General features: G+C 37.4%; 1 protein-coding gene and 1 long non-coding RNA gene across 2 annotated transcripts; both read left to right on the forward strand.

The window, feature by feature from the left end:
* Positions 1-559: 559 nt before the first annotated feature.
* Positions 560-19,927, forward strand: LOC106073653 (uncharacterized). Its single transcript, XM_056011094.1, has 8 exons — positions 560-592; positions 2,719-2,823; positions 3,050-3,070; positions 13,095-13,133; positions 18,300-18,329; positions 18,747-18,767; positions 19,539-19,559; positions 19,760-19,927. Exons 2-8 carry the CDS (start codon positions 2,740-2,742, stop codon positions 19,925-19,927), a joined length of 384 nt encoding a protein of 127 aa, XP_055867069.1. The 5' UTR covers positions 560-592; positions 2,719-2,739.
* LOC129922764 (uncharacterized) lies at positions 9,858-11,730 on the forward strand. Its single transcript, XR_008774620.1, has 4 exons — positions 9,858-9,888; positions 10,307-10,327; positions 11,484-11,504; positions 11,705-11,730. It is a non-coding gene; the product is annotated as an uncharacterized LOC129922764 (long non-coding RNA).
* Positions 19,928-20,323: the final 396 nt, after the last annotated feature.

The raw sequence follows: 20,323 nt of genomic DNA on the forward strand, positions 1-20,323 counted from the left end.
GAAAAGTTGTTCGTGTTAAGCGCATAAAATGCTGCACTGAAACCTTCTCCATCCACTGGCCTATAAAATAGAAAAATAAATGCTGAAAACATTACAACATAATATTATTGTACATACTTTGCTGGTTGTTTTAAATTGTTTCTGAAACCAACAAGTAATGAGCCAATCAAATGACAGGACTAAAACACACCCACGTTGTTTTTTCTTATAATAGATCTACAACCATGTAAATTCGTTAAGGACATTGAGCTTTAAAAAAATGAATCTTTTTTTTAAAGAGGTTTGAACTAGTAAACAATACTTTGTAATGGATGACCTTTATTATCTAGAAGTAATCAACCAAGATATTTAAAATAAAAATAATTTTAATTGCTAGCTTTTTAACTTTCTCGAGGCACCAAAATAATAATTATTTATCTATTAGTGGAAAATTGTCATGGTGACCTAAACTATACGCTTAATTGGTTTTTTTTTATGTCGATCATCCCACAAGTTATCATAAGACTTGTGACCTATAAATAGGCTTCAGTAATATAGTACTGTATCTAGGCTTCTACCACTGACTTTAACGTCAAGAAATTTTAGCTCTCTGGTAAGCTAACCTTAACGTTTAATGGTACATCTGTGTTGATAGTGTTATGAAAACTTGTATTTTGAACTTAAACATTTAACAATCAGTTTTAAAAAAGCTTGCGACTTAATGTTTAAGCAAGCGCAGAGTTTGAATGCTCTATGTCACATTTTGTTTTGGATATTTTTGTTTAAGTTTTGGACATTTTTAAAGACTTGAAGATTATTACTTTCTCCCCTAAGGGCGTAAACACACTAGACGGTTTCGCCGTGAAGCGAAAAAAAAACGGACCATTGAAACTATTAAGTAAACCATATTAGCTTTCACATTAGCCTACATCAGGGGTTATCAACCTGTGGGTCGCGACACCCTTGGGGGTCGATTGACTATTTGCCAGGGGTCGCCAAAGACCATCGAAAATATGGATTATTGTCTATTCTTCTATTGCTCTGTGTGTGTGTGTGGGGGGGGGGGGTCGCGGCAGAGTGGGGGTTTTGTAAAAAGGGGTCGCCGAGCTTAAAAGGTTGAGAACCGCTGGCCTACATCGTACAGTAAAATGGCAATACGGCGCATTAAAAGAAACGTCTCTTGGCCTTGAACTTTACGGTTTAAGGGCAACGTGTTGGCCCACGTGACAAAATATCTTCTTTTTTTCCCAGTCTATAATGCACTGCTACGAATGAGTTGCGGTTTGAGTTAATTTTACCTAGCCATACCTTGACCAATCGTTAATAGCAAGCCTTAACACTGACCTGCGACGTCGCCACCTGTGTACGCTGTGGATACCAATAACTCGTTGCCCCGTTGTACATCCTATATAATCAGGCAGCCATCTGATATGTTGGTGTTATTGTTTCACATGGCGACAAAGATTAGGGCTACTAAAAAAATGTCATCCGAATTAATGTTAGCGAAAAAAGCCTTCTCAATATTTTACCATGCTTTCAAATGAAGTATTTGAAGTTTAAACATCACTGCCTGATAAGGCTATTTGAACATAAAAAACAAAAATAAACTTGATAAAATTGCACAACGCTGCTAGTAAGATCATAGGCACCTATTTGAGATAAACATTGCAAAGAAAGCTATAAAGATTTTAAGTATATAAATTATAAATCACCCTCTTCTTGATGACTTTAACATTTTACTATCACAAGGAAGAAATAAGACACCGATCACAACGAACAGATATAAAACTCTTTTGTTCCTTTGGCAATTAAATCATTGAACAAACTGTAACTTACTGTTGTAAATTTCACATGCAATGTTAAAGAGAAACTGGGGTAGGGACGTATTTCTTGTGTGCTATCGTACTAATTGTTTGCTCTAATTATGTATTGTCTTTTTGTAAAGCACAATTGTAAAACAAATTTCCTCACGGATACTAAAGATAATTATTTTCTGAAATACTGGCAACAACTATTAATAGATATCGTATTTTCTAAACATTGACAAAAACTAATATAAAATAGTGTATAGTTAATATGTAAAGTAAGGGAAATCACTAGCCTAAGTTTAATCAAGGGAAACAATTTTAAACTTCACAATATAGAAATACGCTACAGAAATATAAACGAAATTTAATGGTTGCATAGTGAATATTGGGGTGCCAATAAGACTCCTTGCAAATTTTACCTGTCATTTGGTGAACTTTAGAAATGCACTGAGCTGAATATGTGGTAAGAGTTTTAATTGATGTACACAAATATATTTATAGTGCATTAGGCTGTTCCTGTAATACATAATCATTTTTGTGAAAGTTACCGTTACCTTTACCTATCCCTTAGTCTGTTGGACCGTTGAGGCACCAAGCAAGACTCGTCGACCGTCTTTCTCCATTCCTCCCTGTCTTTTGCCTTAGTTAGAACCTCTTTCAATGGCAGGCTCGTCCATTCCTTTTTTTTTTGTCTTCCCATCCTTTTCTCTGTCTGCCTCTTCTTCTTTTTCCTGCTACTGTTCCCTGAAGGAGGGTCTTTGCGAGTCCCGAAGATCTTGTTATATGGCCATAGATTAAAACACTTCCTTTCTTTTAAGATAGTTAGCAGGTCATCATGGGGTCCAATCGCTGCAGTAGCTCTGTCTCTAATCTCTTGGTTTGTGATGCGGTCATTGAATTAATTATCATTTCTTTGCTTCTATACTGTCAGATAAAAGTTGATCCAAAAAGAATGAGGTTCTTATCTGCACTGTTATGTTTGACAGTACTGGTCAACACCATGGAGAGCAGTCCAGTGGCTCCTGATGGCTACGAAGTAAGTCAACTATTTTGTACATAAAGACTCTATTATTGCCCTTTCTTGGACTATTTTTGTATAGATAGGTAGATAGATAGGCCTATATATATATATATATATATATATATATATATATATATAAAGAGAGAGAGAGATAGATAGATAGATAGATAGATAGATAGATAGATAGATAGATGTCGACATTTATAATATATCTATTTCATATTTTAAAACCTTCTAACAGCCTCCTGTCGGTGGGAGAGCCGTAAGTATTCAAACTAGACATTAATACATGTTTCTATTGATACATCTCTTGCTGTATTATCTCTTGCTAACAACTGATGGGAGGGAGTAACGTGAATTTGTATGCCCCTGGAAGAGAGTAATTTAGATAAAACTATGAGGGGAAAAAGAGAAAGAGAGAGAGAGAGAGAGAGAGAGAGAGAAATAGAAAGAAAAAAACACATAAGTCAGAGAGAAAAAAGAGATAGATAGAGAGAGAGAGTTATGAATAGGTAAAATTAGCGACTTTTTCTATAACAAATATTATATTGGCATTATCAAGTTTATCATATTATATATATATATGTCTCTGAATCTCCATTTCTCTTTTTTTCACTGTGTCTTTTTGTCTGTATATTTCCTTTTCTGCCTCTATCTGTATATTTATCTTTCTCTCTCTATCTTTATATCTCTCATTTCTCTTTTTTACTTTTTCGGTGTCATTTCTTTGTTTCTAGATCTCTTTCTTCACAGTCTTTTATTGTCTGTCTATTTCTCTTTCTGCCTCTATCTTATTATCTGTCTTTCAGTATCTACTTGTGTATCTCTCTTTTCTATTACACACTCTTTTCTTTTTTACTTTTTATTCTCTTTTCTTTTTTCCCATCGTTTCTAGGTCTCTTTTTCTCTCTTTTATCTCTATCCCTCACTATTTCTTTATTCTCAGAATTTTTCCTTTCTATGCATTTTCTCCATATTTGTAACTGCTCTCATCAACAACTACATTAACCAACCAAACTTCAGCCCTCGCTCCCGGAGCTCTCGTTTCAGTTCCTTTGCAAGTTGCTGATAAAGCAGCGCTATAGAAGCAATCTAAACGCCCCACTTGTGACACCCATTGCTACAAACAGTGGACACAACTCAATAACCTCACAACTGGGGCTCTAACTAACGAGGCAAATTTTATAATTGTCAGTAAGTCAATGTCTGAGTATAATCGCTGTGCACAACTTGTACTGGACACTGTGCACAACTTGTACTGGACACTGTGCACAACTTGTACTGGACACTGTGCACAACTTGTACTGGACACTGTGCACAACTTGTACTGGACACTGTGCACAACTTGTACTGGACACTGTGCACTACTTGTACTGGACACTGTGCACAACTTGTACTGGACACTGTGCACAACTTGTACTGGACACTGTGCACAACTTGTACTGGACACTGTGCACAACTTGTACTGGACACTGTGCACAACTTGTACTGGACACTGTGCACAACTTGTACTGGACACTGTGCACAACTTGTACTGGACACTGTGCACAACTTGCACTGGACACTGTGCACAACTTGTACTGGACACTGTGCACAACTTGCACTGGACACTGTGCACAACTTGTACTGGACACTGTGCACTACTTGTACTGGACACTGTGCACAACTTGTACTGGACACTGTGCACAACTTGTACTGGACACTGTGCACTACTTGTACTGGACACTGTGCACAACTTGTACTGGACACTGTGCACTACTTGTACTGGACACTGTGCACAACTTGAACTGGACACTGTGCACAACTTGTACTGGACACTGTGCACAACTTGTACTGGACACTGTGCACAACTTGTACTGGACACTGTGCACAACTTGTACTGGACACTGTGCACAACTTGTACTGGACACTGTGCACTACTTGTACTGGACACTGTGCACAACTTGTACTGGACACTGTGCACAACTTGCACTGGACACTGTGCACAACTTGTACTGGACACTGTGCACAACTTGTACTGGACACTGTGCACAACTTGTACTGGACACTGTGCACTACTTGTACTGGACACTGTGCACAACTTGTACTGGACACTGTGCACAACTTGTACTGGACACTGTGCACAACTTGTACTGGACACTGTGCACAACTTGTACTGGACACTGTGCACTACTTGTACTGGACACTGTGCACAACTTGTACTGGACACTGTGCACAACTTGTACTGGACACTGTGCACAACTTGCACTGGACACTGTGCACAACTTGTACTGGACACTGTGCACTACTTGCACTGGACACTGTGCACAACTTGTACTGGACACTGTGCACAACTTGTACTGGACTTTGTGCACAACTTGTACTGGACACTGTGCACAACTTGTACTGGACACTGTGCACAACTTGTACTGGACACTGTGCACAACTTGTACTGGACACTGTGCACTACTTGTACTGGACACTGTGCACAACTTGTACTGGTCACTGTGCACAACTTGTACTGGACACTGTGCACAACTTGTACTGGACACTGTGCACAACTTGTACTGGACACTGTGCACAACTTGTACTGGACACTGTGCACAACTTGTACTGGACACTGTGCACAACTTGTACTGGACACTGTGCACAACTTGTACTGGACACTGTGCACAACTTGTACTGGACACTGTGCACTACTTGTACTGGACACTGTGCACTACTTGTACTGGACACTGTGCACAACTTGTACTGGACACTGTGCACAACTTGCACTGGACACTGTGCACAACTTGTACTGGACACTGTGCACAACTTGCACTGGACACTGTGCACAACTTGTACTGGACACTGTGCACTACTTGTACTGGACACTGTGCACAACTTGTACTGGACACTGTGCACAACTTGTACTGGACACTGTGCACTACTTGTACTGGACACTGTGCACAACTTGTACTGGACACTGTGCACAACTTGTACTGGACACTGTGCACAACTTGTACTGGACACTGTGCACTACTTGTACTGGACACTGTGCACAACTTGTACTGGACACTGTGCACAACTTGTACTGGACACTGTGCACAACTTGCACTGGACACTGTGCACAACTTGTACTGGACACTGTGCACTACTTGCACTGGACACTGTGCACAACTTGTACTGGACACTGTGCACAACTTGTACTGGACACTGTGCACAACTTGTACTGGACACTGTGCACTACTTGTACTGGACACTGTGCACAACTTGTACTGGACACTGTGCACAACTTGTACTGGACACTGTGCACAACTTGTACTGGACACTGTGCACTACTTGTACTGGACACTGTGCACAACTTGTACTGGACACTGTGCACAACTTGTACTGGACACTGTGCACAACTTGTACTGGACACTGTGCACAACTTGTACTGGACACTGTGCACAACTTGTACTGGACACTGTGCACAACTTGTACTGGACACTGTGCACTACTTGTACTGGACACTGTGCACAACTTGTACTGGACACTGTGCACAACTTGTACTGGACACTGTGCACAACTTGTACTGGACACTGTGCACAACTTGTACTGGACACTGTGCACAACTTGTACTGGACACTGTGCACTACTTGTACTGGACACTGTGCACAACTTGTACTGGACACTGTGCACAACTTGTACTGGACACTGTGCACAACTTGTAATGGACACTGTACATGGAAGAAACGTTGCCCAAATCTTATGTTGGTGTACTTTGTGCTTTAAAAGGAGTCGCCTTCGATGCTCGAAATTAAACATGTGCCTAGTGTTTTTCAAGTATCCACGCTAACCCAGTTGCGACCTACATAATTTGCGAAATGTAATGCAGACGTAGTCGTTGTAGGACAGGGCTTTTCTTAGCCTAAGACTGCGAAAATCTTTGTATAACTAGTTTGGGGCTCCAAAGTGCCCTAACTCTTTTCTCTCAATGATTCAGCCTCCTTTTCTTTTCCTCACTCTGCGTTCATTAGTTATCACTCTCATTTTCTTTAAAAAAAACAACTAACTTCCGTTTGTGTAAAGACCGGTTCGTTGGCCGTGGATTGCAAAGGCTAAGGGGGATAAAGAGATCCTGGTAATTACGTGGAAGCTTAACTAAGAATTGGTTAATGCAACACAGAACTTACAAATAGAAAAACAAAACCAAATAAAATACTTAGAAAGACACAAGTATAGTGGCACATTTCTTATTCCATATGCAAGAACAAATTCGTACAAGTGCTCCTTCTTCCTTAGTTCCATTAGGTGAGAATGGAATAGGTTGCCTGAATCTCAACAATCAACAGAGTTTAAGCCATTGCTTAACAAAAGAACTAGATTGACACATACAAATGCATAGGACGTAATTATCTTCTTTTTTTTAAATTAACGTCTGTAATATAAGAAGATAAGAAAACAGTGCTTTGGTTCTGAGTTTCCTGTAGACGTTAGGCCCAGAAGGCCTTTTCTAAGTCAATCGGCTGGTAACGCCGAGCTACCAGCATGTGTCGTCGCCCTGTGCTGGATGGCGTTGTGTAGAGGGTAAATCAGGAAGCTGCTGTATTGGACACATGCAGTTGATGTGTAGCCGTGGCGAGCTCATTCTGGACATCCAAATGTATCGTCCCCTTGATGGATTCAGTGGCGGGTGGGGACATGCAGTTGATGTGTAGCCGTGGCGAGCTCATTCTGGACATCCAAATGTATCGTCCCCTTGATGGATTCAGTGGCGGGTGGGGACATGCAGTTGATGTGTAGCCGTGGCGAGCTCATTCTGGACATCCAAATGTATCGTTCCCTTGATGGATTCAGTGGCGGGTGGGGACATGCAGTTGATGTGTAGCCGTGGCGAGCTCATTCTGGACATCCAAATGTATCGTCCCCTTGATGGATTCAGTGGCGGGTGGGGACATGCAGTTGATGTGTAGCCGTGGCGAGCTCATTCTGGACATCCAAATGTATCGTCCCCTTGATGGATTCAGTGGCGGGTGGGGACATGCAGTTGATGTGTAGCCGTGGCGAGCTCATTCTGGACATCCAAATGTATCGTCCCCTTGATGGATTCAGTGGCGGGTGGGGACATGCAGTTGATGTGTAGCCGTGGCGAGCTCATTCTGGACATCCAAATGTATCGTCCCCTTGATGGATTCAGTGGCGGGTGGGGACATGCAGTTGATGTGTAGCCGTGGCGAGCTCATTCTGGACATCCAAATGTATCGTCCCCTTGATGGATTCAGTGGCGGGTGGGGAGCACAGGTGCTGTGAACAAGAGCCCAAGCATAAATTGAGCCCTTCGTTGAACATCACTCTAGAAAACAGATTCTGCCTTCTGGCTGAAGAGTGTATGGGTTAGAGATGCAGAAGAAGGCCATCAATCCAGGTGATCCCGAAGACAACATGCCTGACTCGGGTTTTCCCTAAGAGAATCAATCCAAACACAGCAGCCCTTTCTTAGTCAGGCTTTGATCATCTCCTCCCAGTGTAATGTAGAAAAAGTAATGACATGTTTATGTTGGTGTATTTTGTGTTTTAAAAAGGAATCAAATTCCATTTTTGAAATAAAGGATGTATTTATTATTTTTTAACTAACAACGCTAATCCAGTTGCGACCTACATAATTTGCTACCCGTTATGCAGAAATAGTCCTCCGGAGGTTATTTTAAGATTTCTTTTTTTTTCCGGCTTATCTTCGGTCCGTCTACGGCCTGGTCTTTCTGTTAACCTCCAATGAATGTCCCGCATTATTTAATAGATCTCGACAGATGTCTCGTTCGATAACTGCCCGCAGGCTTTGCCAATGTTATATAAAGACAGTAAAAGCTAAGGACAAAGTTTTATATTTACATTCTGCTTTCAATCTCTCACAGGTCAGAGGGGGGATCTTTGACATCCCAACACAAGTGACGGTAAGTGTCGTTAGTTTATAAATAATAGATTAATAATAAGATTATTGATTTGTGAGAAACAGTACGTACACTAAGAGTATGAATCTAATCAGCTTACTGTTCAATAAATAAGAGATATACACATCGGACATAAATTATTATAATGCTCTTGTATTTATTTCTCTCTCTTATTGCTTTTGCTTCTTTCTCACTATAGTTATTCTCTTTTCTCTATTTCTGTTCTAATTATGTTATCTCTCTCTCTCTCTCTCTCTCTCTCTCTCTCTCTCTCTCTCTGTCCATATTTATCTTTCTTTTTTATCTGCATTCATCTGTTTCTTAACCCTTAAAGTGCTAAGCTTGTTTACACTGTAAAAGTAAAGTAAAGTTCCCCTTTCACACCTTGTGGTCTATAAGGCAGATGATGTAAAGGTCATCTGTTTCTGTGGCCTACGGTTAACGAGGGTGTCATGTGGCCAGCACTACGACCAACCGCCTTTACTTTTCCCCAACTAATGTCAGGTACACATTAGAGCTGGGTGGACTTAGAGGCGCCCGAAGATGCGAAATTAAAAATCCCAGTCTTCACCAGGATTCGAACCCCGGTCTCCGGTTTGGAAGCCAAGCGCTTTACCGCTCAGCCGCGCGGTGTTGATTCTTGACAATATGTCTAGTGTAGATCTGACTGGAAATAACGCTGAACTCAACTACTTCAGTAACACCGTCGAAAGGCCGAAACAATCAAATATGTAGTCGACGCTGATGTTGTTCTATAACGATATTTAATAATCAAGAAGGGAATCGTCCGATGTCAGCTATGTCCGTAAATCCGTATCTATTCTACTGCTCTACACAAAGCGTCTTCCTTTTAGAGTCGCTTAGAGCGTTCTTGTTTTTTAACCAACTTTACGTCATCGTCGCTAATTAAAACTTTACCCTATTCCCGAAACAAATAACTAATTCCTAATCATGTCATAACAACATATATATATATATAACTTTCTCTTTCTCTCTTTCTTCACTCTCTCTGTCTCTCTCTTATTCTCTCTTTTATTCTATCATTGTCATGAAAACGATGTCTATATACCCTGACCACACATCAAAACCCTTTATCCAATAGCTCAGCGAAATTTAAATCTTCATTTTGTTTATCTTAACAATAATTGTTTCATTTCAGATTGGCGAACCATCCAATACCAATGTCCCAGTAAGTTATTCTAACTCTATATAGAAAATTTCAAAATTATTTACTATAGAAATATAAATAGATAATTTAAAAAAAAAAACAATGCCTCTTTTATACATTTAATATATAATATCTGTTAGATTTTTTAAATAAAGGAAACCTAACCACAATCTATTCCCTACCCCCCCCCTCCCAACCCCCCAAAATAATTCTGGTTAAGCAAATGTATAAATCTTTTAGTGATTGGCCTTATAATGTGTTCTCAAATGTTAATTATTTGTTTAAGCTTAACATTTATAAACTAAAAAAAATCGTTGTATAATTTGAATATTGTAGTCTTAAAAAATAAAAGTTTTTCTTGTTTTAAAAAAGTGAACAATATTATAATGACTTATAATAAAAGCATTAAGTTAAGTTTTATTCAATATTTTTTAAACAGGTACCCGACGGAGACATTACAGTATGTAGCCCATTACTATCAATCATTATAAATTATATTAAAACAAAATTATACGCACATTATTATTCATGTTCTAGAAAGTATTATTGTTTACAGAAAAATAGAAGTACCGGTAGCTATTAGTACATGTGATTGTCATTTCCCACCTGTAATATATTTCGTGAACAGCATCTAATGCAGTGATGCCCAACTTAATTCGACTTGCGGGGCCATTTTCATTTCCGACACTCATATCACGGGCCACATGAACGAAAAGGTAGAAAAAAAAAAGAATTTCACATTGACCTGAAATTATTTTATTACAAATCCGTGGATCTAATACACTAATTAATGAGATATTTGAAGTTGTCAGAAAATGGCTTCATTTCTTTACTTCAAAATGTGAACAGCATTGTTGTCAGCTTTACATCCGACTCATTTTCTTGTCGCTATTTGGTAAATAGTCCCATCAACCCCCACCATCTAGACTTTAAAAAATGTAACAATCTTTTATTCGCGACTCAAACCCAGAAAGTCGTCAGATTCGTTTTATAAAGCCGTTTATATGTTGTATTTTTAAAACATCCACTCATTCTTTACAAATAAAATATGTTGGCTTAATATCCACACAAAAAAAGTAAAAAGAGTAGACTCTTCCTTGTTAGTTTTTAGATTCTACATTCAGAGTCCATTTCATAAACGCACACATTTTAAAGCGTCATTGACCAATCCATCAGAGAAAATGTGAGGGCCTTAGCGTAGTTTTTCTTTGGCGAGGGGGGCGGGGTCTATCCTTAATGCCGACTTCTAGGCGGGCCGAATTGAACCACCATCACTGATCTAATGTTATTCATTGAGTAGAGCCATAGTTATGCTGACTGCGATTCAGAATTCACGAAACCTCTTTTAGGGGAGACAAATCATTTCCTCCGCATCGAAAAAGATTTACACGTGGGAAAGATAAAAGAAATTATTATCATTGTTTTCACTTAAATATCTTCTAGTTCAATCCTTATCAATAAACGTGTACCCCTTGAAACTACCTTATCTTCTTCTATTATGTAATTTAAACTCTATGTAGTCCCAAGTATAATTTGTCTTAAAAAAAATTAATTAATAGTATAATAAACTAATGATATAAACATCAAGTAAAGCTTTATTAATTATTTTTCAACAGCCAGTGGACACACCCATTAAAGTAAGTAACCAAACATATTAATTATTGTAAATCAGTTTATTACATCCATGTTGTATTTTTTATAAATAGAAATATGCACCATAGTATAATCTTTATAATAAGTATTATTGCTTACTGAAAAAAAAAAACTAGATATATAGATAGATAGATAAATGTTGATAATGGTAATATAACTATTTATGTTTTAAAACCTCTAACAGATTGCTGTCGGTGGAAGAGCCGTAAGTATTAAAAATATACTAGACAATAAGTACATCTTTCGATCAATAAATTTCTTGTTGTATTGTCTTCTGCTACTCAATAATTTTAAAGGACTTTTGTGTATTTATAAGTCTCTGGAAGAGATTCATTTAGATATCATTGTCAAGAAATAAAAGTGAGAGATATAAAAATACAAACAGACAAATATGAATTCAGAGAGAGAGAGAGAGATAATTTGGTAGAATTAGCGATTTTTTTCTCTCTAACTATATCTCTTTTCTCTCTTTCTAGATCTCTTTTTCTCTCTTTTCTCTATCTCTCACCCTATTTCTTTTTTCTTGTAAGTATTCCTTTATCTGTATTTTCTCAATCTTTGGACTTGAAAACACTCTTGCTAACTACACTAATCTAGAACTACATTCAACAAGAAAATTCAATCCTCGCTCTCAGAGCTCTAGTTTCAGAGTTCCCTAATAAGGAGTTAATCAAGTAGCTAGAGACCACCAAAAAAACGTCACACTTCTGACTTCAATTGCTACACTGGACGCAACTCAAAAACCTTTAAACCCGGGCTTCCAATAACACGACAGTTAAATCAGTATAATAAATAAATATGTACATTTAACAGTAGTAAATGTTTGCGTGTTATTCCTGTATACAACTTGTACTGGGCACAGTACAATAAAGAAAACGTGGGACATGCTTATATTTTGTGATTTAAAAGGCATGACCTTTGACCCTAGAGATGACTGATGAGCTCAGTGTTTCACGTAACGAGGCTAGCCCAGTTGTGACCTACATAGTTTGCCACAAGTTATGCAACCATTGTTCGCAGGAGGACAATTTACGTTTTTTTCCGTTTCTTTTCGGCCTGGGCATTTCTTTTAGCCTCCCCTTGACATTGAGCAGTGCTCGACAGCTGTCTCGTTCAGCTGTCTCGTTCAGCTGTCTCATTCAGCTGTCTCGTTCAGCTGTCTCGTTCAGCTGTCTCGTTCAGCAGCTGTCTCATTTAGCTGTCTCATTCAGCTGTCTCGTTCAGCTGTCTCGTTCAGCTGTCTCGTTCAGCAGCTGTCTCATTCAGCTGTCTCATTCAGCTGTCTCGTTCAGCTGTCTCGTTCAGCAGCTGTCTCATTCAGCTGTCTCATTCAGCTGTCTCGTTCAGCTGTCTCGTTCAGCAGCTGTCTCATTCAGCTGTCTCATTCAGCTGTCTCGTTCAGCTGTCTCGTTCAGCTGTCTCGTTTAGCTGTCTCGTTCAGCTGTCTCGTTCAGCTGTCTCGTTCAGCTGTCTCGTTCAGATAACTGCCTCGAGCTTCGCCAGTGTTATATGAAGAAAGTAAATAATATATGAACAAAGATTTATATTTACATACTTTTTTAAATGTCTCGTAGGTCAGAGGAGGAATCTTTGACATCCCAACACAAGTGACGGTGAGTGTTGTTAGTCTAAAAATAATGTATTACTAATAAAATATTCTAGATTTTTTTTTTAGAAATAGTACTTACTTTAAGAGTATGAAACTAATCAGCTTACTGTTCACTAAATAAGAGACATACACTTCAGACATAAATTATTATACTACTCTTGTATGTCCTCTCTTGTTGATTTTGCTTCTTTCTCACTACAGTTATTCTCTTTTCTCTATTTTATATTCTAATTATTTACCTCTCTCTCTCTCTAACTCTCTCTCTCACTCTCTCACTCTCTCTCTCTCACTCTGTCTCACTCTCTCTCAATCTCTCTCCCTTTCTCTCTCTCACTCTCTCTCTCTCACTCTCTCTCACTATCTCTCACTCACTCTCTCGCTCTCTCACTCTTTCTCAATCTCTCTCTCTCTCACTCTGTCTCACACTCTGTCTCTCTAACTCTCTTTCACTCTCTCTCCCTCCCTCTCTCTCTCCCTCTCTCTCTCTCTCTCACACTCTCTCTTTTTCTCTCATTCTCGCTCTCTCTCACTCTCTCTCACTCTCACTCTCTTTTTCTCTCTCACTCTCTCTAACTCTCTCACTCTCTCTCTCAATCTCTCTCTCTCACAATCTCTCTTTTTCTCTCATTCTCACTCTCACTCTCTCTTTCTCTCTAACTCTCTCTCACTCTCTCCCTCTCACTCTCTCTCTCACTCTCTCACTATCTCTCTCTCACTCTCTCTCCCTCTCTCTCCTCTCACTCTCTCACTCTCTCTCACTATCTCTCTCTCACTCTCCCTCTCTCTCCCTCTCTCTCACTCTCTCTCGCTCTCTCACTCTCTCTTTTTCTCTCATTCTCACTCTCACTCTCTCTTTCTCTCTCACTCTCTCTCTCTCTCTCTCGCTCTCTCTTTCTGTGTCCATATTTTTCTTTCTCGCGATTGTTATCTGCAGTCATATCTCTCCCTGTTTCTTAACCCTTAAAGTGCAAAGCTTGTTTACACTGAGAGCATACACAATGGGATTAACATTTTAGTGCTCACACGCATCTTAAGGGTTCATCTTTTTTTCTTCATTTTCTATGTTACTCTCTATCTCTCTCTGTTTCTTTCTCTCTGTTTCTCTCCATATTTATCTATCTTTCTCTTTCTCTCTCTCTCTTTCACTTTCTCTGTCTCTCTCTCTCTCTTTCTCTCTTTCATTCTATCTTAATCAATCATGAACAAGATGGCTATATACCCTGATCAGACATTAAAACCTTTCTTCCGATAGTTCAGCGAAATTCAAATCTTCATTTTGTTTATCTTAACAATAGTGTTGTTTCATTTCAGATTGGCGAACCATCCAATACCAATGTCCCAGTAAGCTTTTCTCATTTATAATTATATAGAAAACTTAAACATTATTTACAATAGAAATATAAAAAGATAATTTAAAAAAAAACAATACCTCTTTTATACATTTAACATATAATATCTGTTAGATTTTTTAAATAAAGGAAACTTGACCACCACCACTTCCCTACCCCCCCCCTCAACCTCCCAAATAAATTCTGGTTAAGCGAATGTATAAATCTTCTAGTTATTGGCCTTAACATGTGTTCTCAAATGCTCATTTTTTTGTATAAGCTTAACATTTATAAACTAAAAAAAGAAAATCGCTGTATAATTTGAACATTGTAGTCTTAAGAAATAAAAAGTTTTCTTGTCTTAAAAAAGTTAACAATATTCTAATGACTTATAATCAAAAGATTAGGTTTAGTTTTTTTTTTCATTTTTTTTAAACAGGTACCCGACGGAGACATTACAGTATGTAGCCCATTACTATCAACCATTATAAAGTATATTAATACAAAATTATATGCACATTATTATTAATTTTTGTAGAAAGTACTAGTACTTATAGAAAAAAAGAAGTACCGGTAGCTAGTACATGTGATTCCCATTCCCCACCTGTAAAATAGTTTGTGAACAGCATCTAATGTTATTTCTGACTAGAGCCATAATATTGCTGACTGCGTTTCAGGATTCACATAACCTCTTTTAGGGGAGACAAAACATTTCCTCTTCATCGAAATAGATTTACACGTGGGAAAGATGAAAGAAAGGCTCCACTATACATTCCCATCTGCAACGGGCCTTGGTTTTGTGGTCACTTTCATTTTATGATTTCGTAGCAACCTCTTATGAACTCGTCCTCCGGCCTCACTGGCATGGGGAAACCAGATGGGGGCTTAAGAGGCCGTGTCTCACAACATCAGATTTGATTAGAAGTATTATCTATTTGATATGTGGTCTCCCGACAAAAGGGTTTCTGGGTCAAATCCTTTTAAATAGTCCAATGTTTTCCCTGCCTATAAATTATTCTCATTGTTTTCACTTAAATATCTTCTAGTTCAATCCTTATCAATAAACGTGTACCTCTTGAAACTACCTTATCTTCTTCTATTATGTAATTTAAACTCTATGCAGTCCCAAGTATAATTTGTTTTAAAAAAATTAATCAATAGTATAATAAACTAATGATATAAACATTAAGTAAAGCTTTATTAATTATTTTTCAACAGCCAGTGGACACACCCATTAAAGTAAGTAACCAAAAAATATTAATTATTGTAAATCAGTTTATTACATCCATGTTGTATTTTTTAATAAATAGAAATATGCACCATAGTATAATCTTTATAATAAGTATTATTGCTTACTGAAAAAAAAACTAGATATATAGATAGATAGATGAATGTTGATAATGGTAATGTAACTATTTATGTTTTAAAACCTCTAACAGATTGCTGTCGGTGGAAGAGCCGTAAGTATTAAAAATATACTAGACAATAAGTAAATCTTTCGATCAATAAATTTCTTGTTGTATTGTCTTCTGCTACTCAATAATTTTAAAGGACTTTTGTGTATTTATAAGTCTCTGAAATAGATTCATTTAGATATCATTGTCAAGAAATAAAAGAGAGAGATATAAAAATACAAACAGACAAATATAAACTCAGAGAGAGAGAGAGAGAGAGATAATTTGGTAGAATTAGCGATTTTATTTTCTATCTATATCTCTTTTCTCTCTTTCTAGATCTCTTCTCTCTCTTTTCTCTATCTCTCACCCTATTTCTTTATTCTTTTAAGTAATCATGTATCTGTATTTTCTCAATCTTTGGACTTGAAAACACTCTTGGTAACTACTCTAATCTAGAACTACATTCAACAAGAAAATTCAATCATCGCTCTCAGAGCTCTAGTTTCAGAGTTCCCTAATAAGGAGTTAATCAAGTAGTTTCCTAGAGACCACCAAAGAACGTCACACTTCTGACTTCATTTGCTACACTGGACGCAACTCAAAAAAACTTTAAACCCGGGCTTCCAATAACAAGACAGTTAAATCAGTATAATTAATAAATATGAACAATTAACAGTAGTAAATGATTGCGTGTTATTCCTGTATACAACTTGTACTGGGCACAGTACAATAAAGAAAACGTCGGACATGCTTATATTTTGTGATTTAAAAGGCATGACCTTTGACCCTAGAGATGACTGATGAGCTCAGTGTTTCACGTAACGAGGCTAGCCCAGTTGTGACTTACATAGTTTGCCACAAGTAATGCAACCATTGTTCGCACGAGGACAATTTACATTTTATTCCGTTTTTTTTCGGCCTGGGCATTTCTTATAGCCTCCCCTTGACATTGAGCAGTGCTCGACAGCTGTCTCGTTCAGCTGTCTCATTCAGCTGTCTCGTTCAGCTGTCTCATTCAGCTGTCTCGTTCAGTTGTCTCTGTCTCGTTCAGTTGTCTCGTTCAGTTGTCTCGTTCAGCTGTCTCGTTCAGCTGTCTCATTCAGCTGTCTCGTTCAGTTGTCTCTGTCTCATTCAGCTGTCTCGTTCAGCTGTCTCATTCAGCTGTCTCATTCAGCTGTCTCGTTCAGTTGTCTCTGTCTCGTTCAGTTGTCTCGTTCAGCTGTCTCGTTCAGCTGTCTTGTTCAGCTGTCTTGTTCGGCTGTCTCATTCAGCTGTCTCGTTCAGCTGTCTCGTTCAGCTGTCTTGTTCAGCTGTCTTGTTCAGCTGTCTCGTTCAGCTGTCTCATTCAGCTGTCTCGTTCAGAGAACTGCCTCAAGCTTTGCCAGTGTTATATGAAGAAAGTAAATAATATATGGACAAAGATTTATATTTACATACTTTTTTAAATGTCTCGCAGGTCAGAGGGGGAATCTTTGACATCCCAACACAAGTGACGGTGAGTGTTGTTAGTCTTAAATAAATGTATTTGTAATAAAATATTCTTGATTTTTTTTTTAGAAATAGTACTTACTTTAAGAGTATGAAACTAATCAGCTTACTGTTCATTAATACGAGGCATACATTTCAGAAATTCATTATTATAATACTCTTGTATGTTCTCTCGTATTGCTTTTACTTCTTTCTCACTACAGTTATTATCTTTTCTCTATTTTATGTTCTAACTATTAACCTCTGTCTCTCTCTCACTCTCTCTCTCTCACTCTCTCTCACACTCTCTCCCTCTCTCTCCCTCTCACTCACTCTCTCACTCTCTCTCACTCTCTCTCTCTCACTCTCTCTCTCTCACACACTCTCTCACTCTCTCGCCCTCTCTCTCTCCCTCTAACTCACTCTCTCACTCTCTCTCACTATTTCTCTCTCTCACTCTCTCTCTCTCTCTCTCACTCTCTCTTTTTCTCTCATTCTCACTCTCACTCTCTCTTTCTCTCTCACTCTCTCTCTCTCTCGCTCTCTCTTTCTGTGTCCATATTTTTCTTTCTCGCGATTCTTATCTGCAGTCATATCTCTCCCTGTTTCTTAACCCTTAGAGTGCTAAGCTTGTTTACACTGAGAGCATACACAATGGGATTAACATTTTAGTGCTCACACGCATCTTAAGGGTTCATTGTTTTTTTTTTCTTCATTTTCTATGTCACTCTCTATCTCTCTCTGTTTCTTTCTCTCTGTTTCTCTTCATATATATATATCTTTCTCTTTCTCTCTCTCTTTCACTTTCTCTGTCTCACTCTCTCTCTCTCTCTCTTTCTCTCTTTCATTCTATCTTAATCAATCATGAACAAGATGTCTATATACCCTGATCAGACATTAAAACCTTTCTTCCGATAGTTCAGCGAAATTGAAATCTTCATTTTGTTTATCTTAACAATAGTGTTTGTTTCATTTCAGATTGGTGAACCATCCAATACCAATGTCCCAGTAAGTTATTCTCATTTATAATTATATAGAAAACTTAAACATTATTTACAATAGAAATATAAAAAGATAATTTAAAAAACCAATACCTCTTTTATACATTTAACATATAATATCTGTTAGATTTTTTAAATAAAGGAAACTTGACCACCACCAATTCCCTACCCCCCTCAACCCCCTAAAAAATTCTGGTTAAGCGAATGCATAAATCTTCTAGTGATTGGCCTTAACATGTGTTCTCAAATGCTCATTTTTTTGTATAAGCTTAACATTTATAAACAATAAAAAGAAAATCGCTGTATAATTTGAACATTGTAGTCTTAAGAAATAACAAGTTTTCTTGTCTTAAAAAAGTTAACAATATTCTAATGACTTATAATCAAAAGATTAAGTTTAGTTTTTTTCATTTTTTTTAAACAGGTACCCGACGGAGACATTACAGTATGTAGCCCATTACTATCAACCATTATAAAGTATATTAATACAAAATTATATGCACATTATTATTATATTTTTTTAGAAAGTACTAGTACTTATAGAAAAAAAGAAGTACCGGTAGCTAGTACATGTGATTCCCATTCCCCACCTGTAAAATAGTTTGTAAACAACATCTAATGTTATTCCTGAGTAGAGCCATGGTTGTGCTGACTGCGTTTCAGGATTCACGTAACCTCTTTTAGGGGAGACAAATCATTTCCTCCGCATCGAAAAAGATTTACACGTGGGAAAGATAAAAGAAAGGCTCCACCATACCGTCCCATCTGCAACGTGGCCTTTGTCTTGTGGTGACTTTCGTGGTTAGGGACTCTACATTGTAGAATTTTGTAGCAACATCTAATGAACTCGTCGTCCGGCCTCACTGGCATGGGGAAACCAGATGGGGGCTTAAGAGGCCGTGTCTCACAACATCAGATTTGATTAGAAGTATTATCTTTTTGATATGTGGTCTCCCGACAAAAGGGTTTCTGGGTAAAATCCTTTTAAATAGTCCAATGTTTTCCCTGTCTATAAATTATTCTCATTGTTTTCACTTAAATATCTTCTAGTTCAATCCTTATCAATAAACCTCTTTAAACTACCTCGTCTTCTTCTATTATGTAATTTAAACTCTATGCAGTCCCAAGTATAATTTGTCTTAAAAAATTTAATTAATAGTATAATAAACTAATGATATAAACATCAAGTAAAGCTTTATTAATTATTTTTCAACAGCCAGTGGACACACCCATTAAAGTAAGTAACCAAACATATTAATTATTGTAAATCAGTTTATTACATCCATGTTGTATTTTTTATAAATAGAAATATGCACCATAGTATAATCTTTATAATAAGTATTATTGCTTACTGAAAAAAAAAAACTAGATATATAGATAGATAGATAAATGTTGATAATGGTAATATAACTATTTATGTTTTAAAACCTCTAACAGATTGCTGTCGGTGGAAGAGCCGTAAGTATTAAAAATATACTAGACAATAAGTACATCTTTCGATCAATAAATTTCTTGTTGTATTGTCTTCTGCTACTCAATAATTTTAAAGGACTTTTGTGTATTTATAAGTCTCTGGAAGAGATTCATTTAGATATCATTGTATAGAAATAATAGTGAGAGATATAAAAATACAAATAGACAAATATAAACTCAGAGAGAGAGAGAGAGAGAGAGAGAAATAATTTGGTAGAATTAGCGATTTTATTTTCTATCTATATCTCTTTTCTCTCTTTATTCTCTTTTTCTCTCTTTTCTCTATCTCTCACCCTATTTCTTTATTCTTTTAAGTAATCATGTATCTGTATTTTCTCAATCTTTGGACTTGAAAACACTCTTGCTAACTACACTAATCTAGAACTACATTCAACAAGAAAATTCAATCCTCGCTCTCAGAGCTCTAGTTTCAGAGTTCCCTAATAAGGAGTTAATCAAGTAGCTAGAGACCACCAAAAAACGTCACACTTCTGACTTCAATTGCTACACTGGACGCAACTCAAAACC

The sequence above is a fragment of the Biomphalaria glabrata genome, chromosome 14 (assembly GCF_947242115.1).
Source record: "Biomphalaria glabrata chromosome 14, xgBioGlab47.1, whole genome shotgun sequence".
NCBI classification, from domain to species: Eukaryota; Metazoa; Mollusca; class Gastropoda; family Planorbidae; genus Biomphalaria; species Biomphalaria glabrata.